Source organism: Haliaeetus leucocephalus, unplaced genomic scaffold, assembly GCF_000737465.1.
Source record: "Haliaeetus leucocephalus isolate CR32 unplaced genomic scaffold, Haliaeetus_leucocephalus-4.0 Scaffold819, whole genome shotgun sequence".
Classification (NCBI taxonomy): domain Eukaryota; kingdom Metazoa; phylum Chordata; class Aves; order Accipitriformes; family Accipitridae; genus Haliaeetus; species Haliaeetus leucocephalus.
The window spans coordinates 3,951,803-3,965,349 of NW_010973255.1; the positions used below are offsets into that span (position 1 = coordinate 3,951,803).

General features: G+C 37.9%; 1 protein-coding gene across 1 annotated transcript in view; it reads right to left on the bottom strand.

The window, feature by feature from the left end:
* The window catches only part of MTHFD1L (methylenetetrahydrofolate dehydrogenase (NADP+ dependent) 1-like), a 153,331-nt gene that overhangs the window by 99,110 nt on the left and 40,674 nt on the right, over window positions 1-13,547 (bottom strand). The window contains exons 15-18 of the mRNA XM_010581930.1: window positions 12,983-13,057; window positions 10,075-10,177; window positions 5,979-6,055; window positions 2,207-2,347 (exon numbers count right to left, since the gene is read on the bottom strand). Of these exons, the coding sequence (XP_010580232.1) occupies window positions 2,207-2,347; window positions 5,979-6,055; window positions 10,075-10,177; window positions 12,983-13,057 (396 nt within the window). The remainder of the gene's footprint in view (window positions 1-2,206; window positions 2,348-5,978; window positions 6,056-10,074; window positions 10,178-12,982; window positions 13,058-13,547) is intronic.

The window sequence follows — 13,547 nt, forward strand, 5'->3', positions numbered from 1 at the left end:
GTTCAAAGTTCTTGATTGTGTTTCACTCTTTCCATAGATTTCAGCTGTTTAGCTCCTAGGTATCAAGCCAGACTGAGGAATGCCTAACTCCTCATGAACTGCAAGAATCAGTTTGTATGGACACAGCATCACAAATAAGCATTGTGAAAAACACAGGAAAAGAATTCAACTCTCTAAAAAGGCACTTTTCTGCCTTCACCATAAAATCACTTTCCTATTGTTTCCATAGTTCTCATCCTCATTTGTAACACACTCCACAACAAAGGAGGTAGGAGTTTCTGCACTTCATGATCATGACATGCACCCAAGTCCTCCCTGTGCCTGGTGTGAAGAAGAGAACCTGCAGAAGAAAAAGCATGCAGCACCACAGTTGCAGATGGTCATATCCTTGACACTGTGATGAATTTTTTTTCTGGGCAGTTCTTCTATTGTATAATATAGAACACTGCTTTAAAGAAGAACTAGAAACATATGTTCAGCACAAGTGACACTATCAAATGATTGAGACACTAAGCATAGGAAGTTTGTTTAAAAAAAGGCCAAAGAAAACCAAATTAGTAACAGACATTTTGCTGAGCACTACTTTCATTTTAGGCTCATAGTGGAAAAATTTTAATGTTCTTTGTGTGCAGTTCATAATTTCAGCTCCAACATTTTATTTCCACAGAGCAAAATGAAACAGACTACAGAAAAGCAACTGCTTTCATTCATCAAGCTGATTAGCATTAAGTGGTTGAAGACAGATTAAATATTTTGCAGTACTAATACAGTAAAGTACCTTCATACAAAAGCAGCATCAAGATTAAAATCATGTATTTCAAATGTAGTTTTAATTCTGACACTAAATTATTTTAAAGTTTTTGCATATGCATTATAAGGTAACTCGTTCCCCACTTCCCTCCATTTGGCCAAGACAAAGTTATGCAGTTGAAAAGGAAAATCAAAACTTCAACAGCTAGAATATTAAATGCAGTTCTTCATTTCTCCTGCATAATTGGGAGTAGTTGATTTGCTCTGAATTTTAATGATGACTGTACTTAGAACTTTTGGGACCCTTATCTTAATTTCCATCTTAAATCCAGGCAAGCTAGATATTATGTTTTCATTTCCTTATTAAACTGGAATCCATTAAGGCTGTGAAGGTATTCATGTCTTGTGGATTTGGTATCTTTGCTGAGAAGGCAAGATACTGGTTCCTTTGCTCATTCTAAAAATGCAGTAAGTTTGTGCAGATGTCCACACAAAAGGGACAAACAGGAAAACACACACATAGTCTGTGCGATACAGGCAGTCACTGCCAGCAGGGTGGCATGAAAACTCGGCTCCAAGACATATGACAGTTGCTATAAGGATATATTTATAAAAAAAGCATAAAAGCAAAGCATTGTCATATTTAGTGTATTTAGGGTGTGCTGCCAATCTGCAATATATTAACTTATTTTGGCAATTAGGCTTCAGAATTCAAGTAATGTAATGTTACAGTAAACTAGTGCCAATCACAGTGAGCCTACTCTTGGCATACAGCTGGATTGCAAGGGTTAACTGGTAGCTTCTGGCTGCACCAGAACCTGCGTAACAAACATGTGTGAGTTTCCAAACACTGTTTACTGGCTCGCAGCCTGGCTATAAGGGCTAGAGTTTCATATAAAGGAAGAACCTATTGACTTCTTTCAGAAGTTGAAGTAGGGAATGAGGAAACAGCAACTAACTGAATGAAGATAAGAAAGAAAAAGTCTTAATGATGTGAAGAGATAACCCTGTCCCAAGCACTATCAGCAACCTGTGAATTAAGAATAGCTTGTTTCCATTCTGATTTAGTGGTATAAGCATTCATGTGGTAACTATTGTTGTAACATCTGAGCACACTTTACAAGTACAGTAGCAAACTATACCAGCTCTCTCAAATATGAGCTCGCACTTTGACTCCCTCCAGCACCAAATTTGTTTGCCTTAAGAATTGCAGAAAACTACCCAACTAGGTTATGGAGACCAGAGATTTCCTGAACCAGATGTTACCAGAGAGTTGGAGAAATGAGTTCTACATCTTGTTCTCATTGCAAGCAAGTTTTGGCCCAGAAGATCTTTCTTCGATATCTGACTGTGCTGTTCAAAGCAAAACCCTTGGCATGCACCTGCCTTTTTAATGCTTCAAGAGGCAAAACAAATACATCAGAGGTTATTCACAGGTCTACAGCACTGAACATACCAAATCCTCCGCTGTTACTGGTTCTCTATTCTTGTCATTAGCCACCACCATTTTCCCCAGTCTCTCCTTCATATCTTGAAGGCTGGTGGTGAGTGCCAGGATGGCCATAATTTCACTTGCAACAGCAATATCAAACTGAGCCTGTGAAATAGAAATGAGAATCATGAACCAAATCAAAGGCAGGTCAAATACACCCAGGGAATTGTCAGGAATAGACTCAGGAAAGACAGATTTCACACTGGAACTCAAACAAGTTCTATACTGTAACCCACAGCTTTTGAGATTACTCAGACTAGAGTAACTTCAAACACTTTGTTAATATTCCCTCATTAATTTTCTGTTACACTTCATTTACTTGGGGACCAGTCTTGCAGAGTGCTTAGCCCCTTGGCTCACATTATCCTCAGCAGAAGCTCCCTGAAGGACCAATAATTTTTTTTCTGTGGCAAAAAAGAAAATCAACAGATGTGTTTTGACCTTTACTGGCATGAGCACAACATTGTGTTGGGTTTTGGTTGGTTTTTTTTGTTTTGTTTTGGGTTTTTTTTTCCTGTAATGCTCTCCAAAAGTTTTTTATACTGGTTTCAAAAACATTCTTGTTACATTTGATCATTCCTTTTCTACATAAACTCAAAATTTAGAGTCTATGCTGCTAGGTCTTGTGCTTGACCCATGATAATGTAAAATATATCTTTGTCTCCCCGCCTTTGTTTTTTAAATGAACAAATATTTAAGTAAAAAACCCCCAAGAACTATATGTGGCATCTGTTCTATTGCTCTTGTAGAAATGCATCCATATTGTGCAGTATTTCAGCACAATGTAAGCTGTGGTCCTTACTTTTCTTTAAGAGCTTGCAGTATACATTAGCAGTATTTGTACTAATTTACTATTAGTAAAGCCCAGGCCACATGCTGTCAGAACGTAAAAAGAGAAGAGAGGCAAAGTGACTAATGTATTATGTGACAGGAATGCAACGTTGGGGGTGAACAAGAACTGCAGCTTCTTTAGTAATCTCTCCATCTCCAGCAATCAAAGTTTATACAAAAATTTAGTAATTGACATCCTACTGTTATGTAAAAAACCCCAAACAGGACTGTTTTTATGTCAGACCTCTACCAGATGTATCCCATACTGACTAATACCAGAGGAACCTGTTCAAATTGAGGGCTTTGCCTGTTTTTAAGAAGCATCTATATAGCGAATTGTTCAACATATACCTTACCACTTCTATCCATTTGCCTAGTACTTTAACAGCTTCTGCCCTTTTTTAATCTATGTTCCTGCTTTTAGATTCTGTCTTGACAGCTACAGCTCAGACCAGCCCTATTCAGGCTGACCTCTATGTACCTGCATGTTTAGTCAAAACTTCTGAAGACACTCCACTTTTCTGCATTGGGCACAGACAGGGAGAGATAATATACCACGGAAAACAAAAAATAATCCTGTAATTGAGATTTTCAGCACTGGGATTCAAATGAAATGAAGTTACAAAGCAGATTTTCTGTATTCCCTGGAAGCAGTTCGATACATAACAGAATAGCTGGGTACACAATGAACATCATTAGCATTGCGATGACATGGATACTACTATCTTTTCTGAAGTTAAGAATGTCCCCAGTAAGTCATTGCAGCACACCTAAGACCGGAAATAAGCCTGAGGAATCTATACCCAACACGAATACTAGAATATTATCTAACTTTATCAGAATGTTTATCAGGAGATCAAAAAAAAAGTTTTTATTATCATTGTTTCTATATAAACTCAAAAGGACAGGAAAAACAATCCCATGCAGATGCTCAAAGAGTGACATAATATTTAATTGAAAAAACAGGCAAAACCACTGTGGTAGCAGGTGCTATTTTAACTCTAATAACCTTTATACACCTATGAAGTGCTGGCAGAAGCCTTAGCTGTAAAATCAGTTCTCTATTGATGAAAGGATCCACCCACATGGATTCAATTGCAGGATCAAGGGCATCAGTCATGTAATACTCTTTAGAAACCACAGCGTCCCTGTTCATTAAAATGCAGACTTTTGCGCCTGCTGTGCTTTGCCATTTTACACAGGTGTCGTTGATTTTAAGAGTGCTAGAACATCACTCCAAATATTTATAAAATGCATCTGTTAACTATGAAGTCCTGTTTTCTCTGGATCTCTGGCTAGGCTCTGAAATGAATTTTCCTAACTGTTAGCTCTATTTCTCAAGTCACTAAGTGCATGTTAAAGAGGGAATGGATATGCATCAGTCCAACATATCAAAATTGAAAGCACCAAGGTCATTTTAGCCAAAAGAATACAGAAGCAACATTTGACAGCCATATGTCAACTAGTACTCTACAATAAAACAACCCACATTTAACTCAGCAGTATAATTACAATGGTAAAAAGCTGCACAATAAGGCTGGCAGAACCTGGCTTAAAGCTAATAATCACATTGAGTCACTGAAACAAATCTAAACATAGGAAAACATCTCAAGTATTGAAGGAACTTTTACCAAGTATAATATTTTGTAGTCACAGCCCGTTATCAGAGATTAGGATTAGCTAATATTGAGTTTTCTGTAAATTATTGACAGGAAACTCTCTACCCCATGTGTTCAAAACCAAAACAAGACAGCATTTCTATTGGAAGGTGTCCCTGCCCATGGCAGGAGGGTTGGAACTAGATGATCTTTAAGGTCCATTCCAACCCAAACCATTCTATGATTCTATGATTTCTCTTTTAAGTTCTTCTCTCCAATTTGACTGTTTTACCTGCTGAATGGAGCAAAAACTTTAGCACTATTTTTTGTTCTCTTTTAGGCACAAAGCCTAGAAGAGACCTGAAATTATAAAGAAAAATTAAAGATAGGATTTCCAAAATGAATGAAAGCCTTATCTCTACCACAATAGCTATTCACCTCAAAATAGTCAAAACTTCATGAATTTCATGATCCAGAATGTTAGGTTACAATATCTTCATCGAATTAGGAGCAACTCCGAATCATCACAATGAGTTTGTTCCACCCAGCATTACTGTTCCACACTGCATTGTTTCAGAAATGGATTTATCCACATGACACCAGGAACACTTATTCAGATAGTGTTGGAAAAGTCTGGCTGTCAATTTGTCAGTAAGTTCTTTAATAAACTTCCAGAAGCTCTCATATAGTAATGTAGGTTAGCTTTTTACACTGCTGAAAAGTACACACATACTCATTTTCTGAATTATCCCTTCAAGCCTACATATTAAAATTAAGCACATGCTCAAAGTTCTTACAGTTTAGATCCCAAAACTGAGATGTATGATAGGGAAATGAAAACTAAACAAAAAGCTAATGGTCATTTTCAGTCCTCACCAATGGGACCAACACATGACCCACCCCTCCCCCCAGTTTTTTAACATTAAATTTAAATGTAATTTAAATTATATAAATACTATATAAATACTTTGAGGGACTTTTTAAAAGTAAGAAAAATCATACATATTAACCTTATGAGGGCATAAGGGCACCTTTTATGCTCATAAGATGACAATGTTGAACCCCTAACATATGCGATTTTTTCAAGTGCTTTTAACACATTGTGCGATATGCATTGGATTCTGTTCCCGAAACTTCAGACTCAGTTACTCGTTAACACAATCAGTTTCACTGCAAGAATACTATACAACAGCAACAGATGTTAGCATTGCAATTCAAAGTGGTATGCTGAAAGAACTGCAGAAACATCTCTCAGTCCCTAAAGCAAAATCTGTCCAGAATGTGATATATTAACTGCCTTTACATACCTGACGGACAAATCCTTTCTCTGTATTTGCCTGTCCAACAGTTATTTTGCGCAGGAATCTGTCATTTGTATCCACCACTGAAATAAAGGAATAGCAAAAGCAAAACATGTTAACAAGGACTCGGGGATCTGTTTTTTTCCAAGCATACCTGTTGTTACACATGTAAGATTCCGCTGCTTGAACAGTGTAACCAGACAGCCACACTCCTGCATGCTAGCACTAACGCTGACTTGGGTTCTCCCTTCTAGTTGATACCATTAGATGACAGGCTGAAATAACTCAAATACAATTTCTCTGAACAGTATTTGAAGCTAACAGATTCTTAATACGCTAACATACAAATTAATATTTTACCTACATAAGAAAAATCTTAGTAGGTACAATGCACCTCAGACCTACTTCAAATCACTTGCTTAACCATTGACTTGTTAAGAATTGATTTTAAGACTGCATGACGTAGGTTAAACTTGGTCTGTTTCTCTTTTAAAGGATGATTATGTTGTCAGATTGGTTCTTCTAGACAAGTCACTTTCATGCACATCACAGTAACTAACTCCACATTCAGCTGCACAGCATTCAAAGGAAGTTTTTTCAAACTGCCAAGATCAACCATCTGCTATTTAACACAACTTCAATTTCAGACAATTGTATTTCTAACCTGGAAACACTTTTGGTATTGCAAGGGCATGTCCAAACCATCCTGTGGAACTGCTAACTTCACTAACAATCATCGCAAGCCAAGTTCTCCAATTCTGCACTGACAACACTCAACTTCAAATGTGCCTTTTTAGGAACCAAAAGCAAGGGCTGAGAATCATTGAAGAACTCTCTCATTTGCTGAGAACCGATCAGGATGTTTCTTACAAAGAAAGATTAGGGTGACATTTCTGTTTGTTAGAAAATGAGACTGAACTCCAAGACGTCTCGTTCCCAGGAATGGCAATCCCTATAAAATGCAAAAATAGGCTCCCTCTTTCTTACGGGCTCTTTAGACCTACAAATGTTTCAATTTGCACTAACCCTAAAAGAAATGGTGGAAAGTACTCTTGATCAGTTCGGCCAGTAGCCTGGCAATCAAATCACAATCTTCTGGTAGATGTAGATTTGAGCTCTGTTCATTTAGAAGCAGAGAATCAAGGAACCTCCAGAGAAGTTGTCTGTACTGCAGGTCAGTGAAATCACCTCCTCCCACTCTTCCTGCTGCTTTTGGAGATTAACAAAATTGTCTGTACAGAAAAGGACAATGTAATTACCCAAGAACAAGAGGGACTTTGAATCTCAATCCTACACAACCCCAGTTCAGGGTTGTGAGTGAGCTGGGAGAAAAGCAAGGTTTAAGCCACTTCCCCTTCTTGGGCATTTCTTATGTGGCTGTTGTAAATACCATACGTGCCTTCTTCCCAGTACATGGTTGTCGTGGTTTAACCCCAGCCAGCAACTAAGCACCACGCAGCTGCTCACTCACTCCCCCCCATCCAGTGGGATGGGGGAGAAAATCGGGAAAAAGAAGTAAAACTCGTGGGTTGAGATAAGAACGGTTTAATAGAACAGAAAAGAAGAAACTAATAATGATAATGATAACACTAATAAAATGACAACAGTAGTAATAAAAGGATTGGAATGTACAAATGATGCGCAGGGCAATTGCTCACCACCCGCCGATCGACACCCAGCCAGTCCCCGAGCGGCGATCCCCCGCCCCGACTCCCCAGTTCCTAAATCTAGATGGGACATCCCATGGTATGGAATACCTTGTTGGCCACTTTGGGTCAGCTGCCCTGGCTGTGTCCTGTGCCAACTTCTTGTGCCCCTCCAGCTTTCTCGCTGGCTGGGCATGAGAAGGTGAAAAATCCTTGACTATAGTCTAAACACTACTGAGCAACAACTGAAAACATCAGTGTTATCAACATTCTTCTCATACTGAACTCAAAACATAGCACCGTACCAGCTACTAGGAAGACAGTTAACTCTATCCCAGCTGAAACCAGGACAATGGTATTTAGGCCCCTAATTTCTTCAGGAATTCCGTTTAAGGGATGGTGCAACACAGATTTGGCTAACTCATTTTGGTTTCTATTTATATACAGTCATACCCTGAAATACTACAGTACTGGCAGAAATTGCAGAACAGAGCCCAGCACATGGAAGCAGTAGCCTCACACCATGCTGTGGTACCATATGCCACCGTGAAGCCATATGGCAAGCTGATCTCTCAAGCACAAACTTACCCCTTTTCCTCCTAGGAAGCTCAGTCTCACAAGCAGCCTGAAGCAGCCCTAAATGTCTTTCCTGCCTACCCAGGCACTGCTGAGAGCAGGAACTAGCCCTCCCACCAGCCTGGACAGCCAGTGGGCTGCTTTTTATCCGGCCCTTCCTAGTGAAATCATGTAACCTGAACACTCTTACCATGAAATTATAACTACCCCTGCAACTCTTTCTGGTCACTAGGACACACTGGCTTTCTCACCATGGTCAGAATTCATTCCCCAGGAAGATTCCAATAGCTGCACTTAGAAGTAGTAAATTAAGAAATAATTGGTTTTGTCACAAAAGCAATTTTTCCTTCTCCAAATATTCCTTCTTCCTACCCAAAGTAAATGTTTCAGGAAAGTTTAGGTTCAACCAAGTGTTAGGTTTAATGTATCTACTTCCTTATCCTCTAGAGATATAAACAGGATCTGAATACCAGGGGAAGGGTAAGTAGGGGGAAGCTTTCCTTCTTTTCAGTATGTTGTACCTGTTCAAGTTAGCATAAGTTGACAATGGACTTCAAGCTTGTGACACTTCTAAGGAAACAGGTCCTGACTAAAATTAATTTTCAGGCAATCTGATAGCTTCCTCTTCTGCCCTACAAATTCCCTGGTACCTAATAAGCTTCACAGACATATGGATTGCAGAAACAATCCCAAATAAAACTTTTCCAAGTTATCTAAAACATTCCTAAACCCAATTTTTTTTCTGAAATGTTTAAGGTATGTACATCATATAGAGTTGTGTGGAATAGAAGTTTCACTAACATTGTTTGAGATGAATTAAGTAACTCACTTGAGGTTAACAGCTGTTGAGTAATGTTGCCTCCTCCCAAACCCGTGCTGATAAAAACGATGAGTCATATTACTCTAAATATTTATATTACTCCTTCATCCTAATACAGGTCTCTTCCAGACACACTGTGTGACTAATAAAAAACATCTTATGCCACATCCCCCAGTATTATCTTGAGAAAAATATCCCAAGTCTGAGATGACACACACACAAAGGGCACAGTAAAGCATGGCCAAGACTCCCTCACTTCTCAATAGATTCAACTTATTTCTCTGAGCATCACAATACATTCCATTTAACAATGATTTTGAACTAATAACTTTGGTGTTTGAGAACTTAGGAAGAAAACAAAATCCAATAGAATTTAGCTCAAAACTTTATGCAGAGTTTACTTGCTTAAAAACAAAGATACAGAAGTTGAGGCAAACACTGAAATTTAACTCAGCACTAGGACTGGAAAACACAGAGGGGAGTTGTCTAAGGGTGTGAGAGTGGATATTGGTTTGCTTGGCATGCATAGTTGAAACCATACCACATCTTTCACCTCTTCTTCCTAACAAAGCAAACAACATAAGACACTTTAAAAAAAAACCATAATCCCTGAGGCATATTTAGTCTCTGAGCTACCCAAGCTCCTGAGCTGGGGAGGATGAGGGACCAAAATCAAGTAGAGTAAGTACAAATAATCTAAAACCATAATAGACACATTTAAGAAAAGAATCAATAAGATTTGTAAAATGCACATAAAAGCCACTTTCATATGTTTTAAAATGTATTATCTAATGTGAGAAAGACACGAGATGTACTTAAACTGTCAGAGCAACCTATCTCTCAGAATATTAGCAAACTCTCTTGAGTTACTGCAGATATTTGAGCAAGTTTAGAGCAATGTACTGCACCCAAATTTGTTATGCACGCACATTTTCCACTTGCAAATGGATTGTTCTTACAGTCAGAGAGCAGAAACAGCTCTGATTCAGGTAAAATTAAGCAAATTAGGAAATAAGTTACGATTAAATCCAAGCTGAAGTGAGGCTTTCTGACTACACACCTCTTTGCCATGTTATGGTAGATGGGTCAATATCAAGGCGCACAAATTTGCTCATCTCCTCTTCTGTTAAAGTCCCAGGATCAGTCTTGTTTATTCCCAGCCTCTACACGAAAACAAGTTAAAGAAATGCAATGAAGTGGCTTTTTTGCTTCAACAGGTATAGCTGCTCTGGCTTATCACCCCCACTTTCAGCAAACATTTTGGAAAGAAGCATGTCAGGACCAGAACTATTAAAAAAAAAATTTAAAAAGCACATAGAAAAACACCTGTAACTAAAATGGAAGCAAATGTCGATAGAGTAATTAAAAAAAAAGGAGAAATACTCATAGATCCTTAAATTAACAATCTCTTTCTTACACAGAAGAAACTCTTAATGTAAACCAAAGAGGAAATTCAACATCATCTAATAAAAAGATAACAAATTGCTTGCTCTAGTTTGTGGAAATCTTTGAAAGACCCATGCGTTGACTTGTGTGAATCATCTTTGAATTAAATAAAAACTTCTGCTTTAAGATCCTATCATCCATAAACTCAGTCACTTATAATGAATGAGCCAATACCTCCTGGCTTTTACAGATTCACTATTTCAGCAACACCACACCTTTTTTTAGGTGAATCTACATAAAGATGGATCAGAAAACTGTGTTTAAGAACTGTAGTCTTAAAAAAAAGAAAAACCTTAATTTTCTCTGGCATTAGAAAGATTCCTCAGTGAATTAACCGACATGCTTATACTTCACGACTAAAAATAAAGCAAGTCTAAAAGTCTAAAGATGCTCAATTTCAAAAAGCTACCTCAGTTACTTCCCTATTTAAACCAACAGTTATTTTCTAGAAAGCTGGGGACATCCTTTTGAGAGTATTAAAAGTGTTTTTGCAACACTCCTTTTTGAGGATTGGTGTCTCAGACTGTGAGGGATGCTTTCAAATCCAGATGCAGGCACTGGGGTATTTCCCACTGTACTGAGAAGGGCAAAAAGCTGTTGAGAACAGCTTGCAGGTTTTGACACCTGGTACCCTAAGATTTTTCACCCCAGTTTTAATGAAGAAAGGCTTATGTCCTCAACTGCCAGTCCTGTATTAATATTTTCTAATCTGTTGGCCAATTCTAATCTAATTAGGCAGTTCGGAGATAGTTTCTTACAAATTCTATGAAAATTGACAGACTAAGAAAGGAGCAATATCCCACTAGCATCTCTACTGGGGGATGGCAGTCCAAGTTCAGTGCTCATCCCTCCTGCTTGGTGTATCAGGCATTTGCCCAGATACGTTTTTGCAGAGCATTTTGCCCAGAGCATTTTTCCACAGAGGGTTAACAGCAAAATTTTCAGTCATTTTTGTAACTTCCAACTGCTGCAAGGAGGGCTGGGCACTGGGATTGCAAAGGAAGCAGCCTATCCGTCCCAGGGTCTCAACAATGTCTATACTGGATCTAAGCAGCAAAAAAAAAAAAAAAAAAAAGCTGACTGATCTGGATGCAGATGGGAGGAAGTAAGACACAGAGCTGACGTGGAAAAGGAGACAAAGAAAAGACTGGGATGGAAGCAGTTAAAGAGAGGAGGTAAGGTAAGAAGGTCTTAGTCTAATAACTACTGGGAAAAAGAGAAATAAAGCTGAGGAGCAGGGGAAGGAGAAAGCTAGCTCCTGACGTTAGACAAAGAGTTTGGAAAAAAAAAAAAAAATTGCATGGGCCCTTCTGTGATTACAAGCCCCCAATTTTTTTTTTTTTTACATTTTTTTAAGTATAAGGAAACATTATACTAAAAATAATTCACAGCAAAATAATTTAGTTATATTGGAAATTATGATGCATATATTAAAATGTTATAAAGCCAAACTTATTACTGAGTTGCAACTCATGTGAAGTGAGAGAAATCCATTTCAACTGCAGAGATAGTTGGTGTGTCATGAATAACTAAAACAATCCCCCTCCTCCCCTACCTGTTACCCCACATGCAGTGTAAACAAGGACAAAATGAAAATACTCCAAAATTCTGATGGAAAATTCTGTGAGATCTACTCTGCCATAGAGTCAAGGCATCATCCACATTTTAGTTTACTGGCATTCAAATGAACAGCACAAAAGCTTAAAATGTTATGAGAAACTTTTTGTTTGTTTGTTTCCAAAACAGAAGCTGGTACTGTCTCTATCATCCTTTCCACACCCCCAATTCCACATGTGCACTTGGCAGCTATCCATTGCCATCCGGTGACTCTGAAACAACACCGGTCAGGACTCAAAAGCCAACAAACATGGAACTGGATGCAGAAGACTGAAGCTGTCCTTAAATGTCATATTCAAGGGGATCATATTCTCCTTCCCCTATGCTAGCAGACTGTGTTACTCTCATTATTTATCAGAATGGCAGCCAGATATGTTATTCATACATGAATTGTATAGGAAGCTCTTCTGGAAGCATTCAGGAAGCAAGATGGGATACAAAAATATACTATGCACACAAATGTGCTTCTACCCCTCGAAGGAAGCATGCTATCAAAGTGACATCAATAAAACCCCAGAAGTATATGCTATAATAAACTTTCAAAACCAGAAAATACTGCAAAACCAAAGAATGTGAGTTTTCAAATGTGACTTTACCGTAATAGGAAAAGTATTTTAAAAACTCTAACTTTAATATTTCATCAGGAAAGACACAGCATTTAAAAACATTATTGGTCTATTTGAGGAGAAAAGAATAGCAAAAATGTTAGTTATGAAAATAGTATCAGACCCAGACCCTATTACTTCAAGGACAATGCTTTCAGAAAACAGTCTGGACTTGATAAATTCATGAGGGAGATTTATACGAACTTGGTCCCATACATCAAATAATTTTAAACAAGTTGTGTAAGAGTACATTTTATGAAGAGATACTATAATTGAGGAGAGACTGCATTAACAACTTACTCTCAGTCGGGCAAGCTGAATAGCAGAAAATCCTCTCACACCATTAACTACTGGAACCAGTCTATTATACAAAGCCTAGAAAAAACACACAAGAAGTTAATGAAAGAAAAAGTTACAACCAGGAACTAGTTGAATAAAAAGCTAATGTTTTTATTTTATTCAGACTAATTTCAGTAAGAATTTCCCAACTACTTAAATTGTGGACCTCTGGTTAGCGATTTGAAAAACAATTCTGAGAAGGTAGTAGGTTTTTAAGCAATGTCTATGACTTAACAGTCTAAATCCAATTACCAAAATTACCGTGTTTCTATGTTTCACCAAAACAGTATGTATTAGTTCTGAAATTGAGAACCCTTTAAAACTTAAACCAAGGTCCAAATTATTCAAACTACTACTTTCATTTGCAAACTGGCCTAAATGCACATTTGTGTAGTACCAAGTAAAGGCGATATGACAGTCCAGCTCAGTTTTAACACTGTAGGCAAAAAAAGGCAGCTCCTTCCTTTACTTTCTCTCTTCCCTTTAAAGAGTCAAATCAGCATTTGTGTTAAGATCACTACAGATT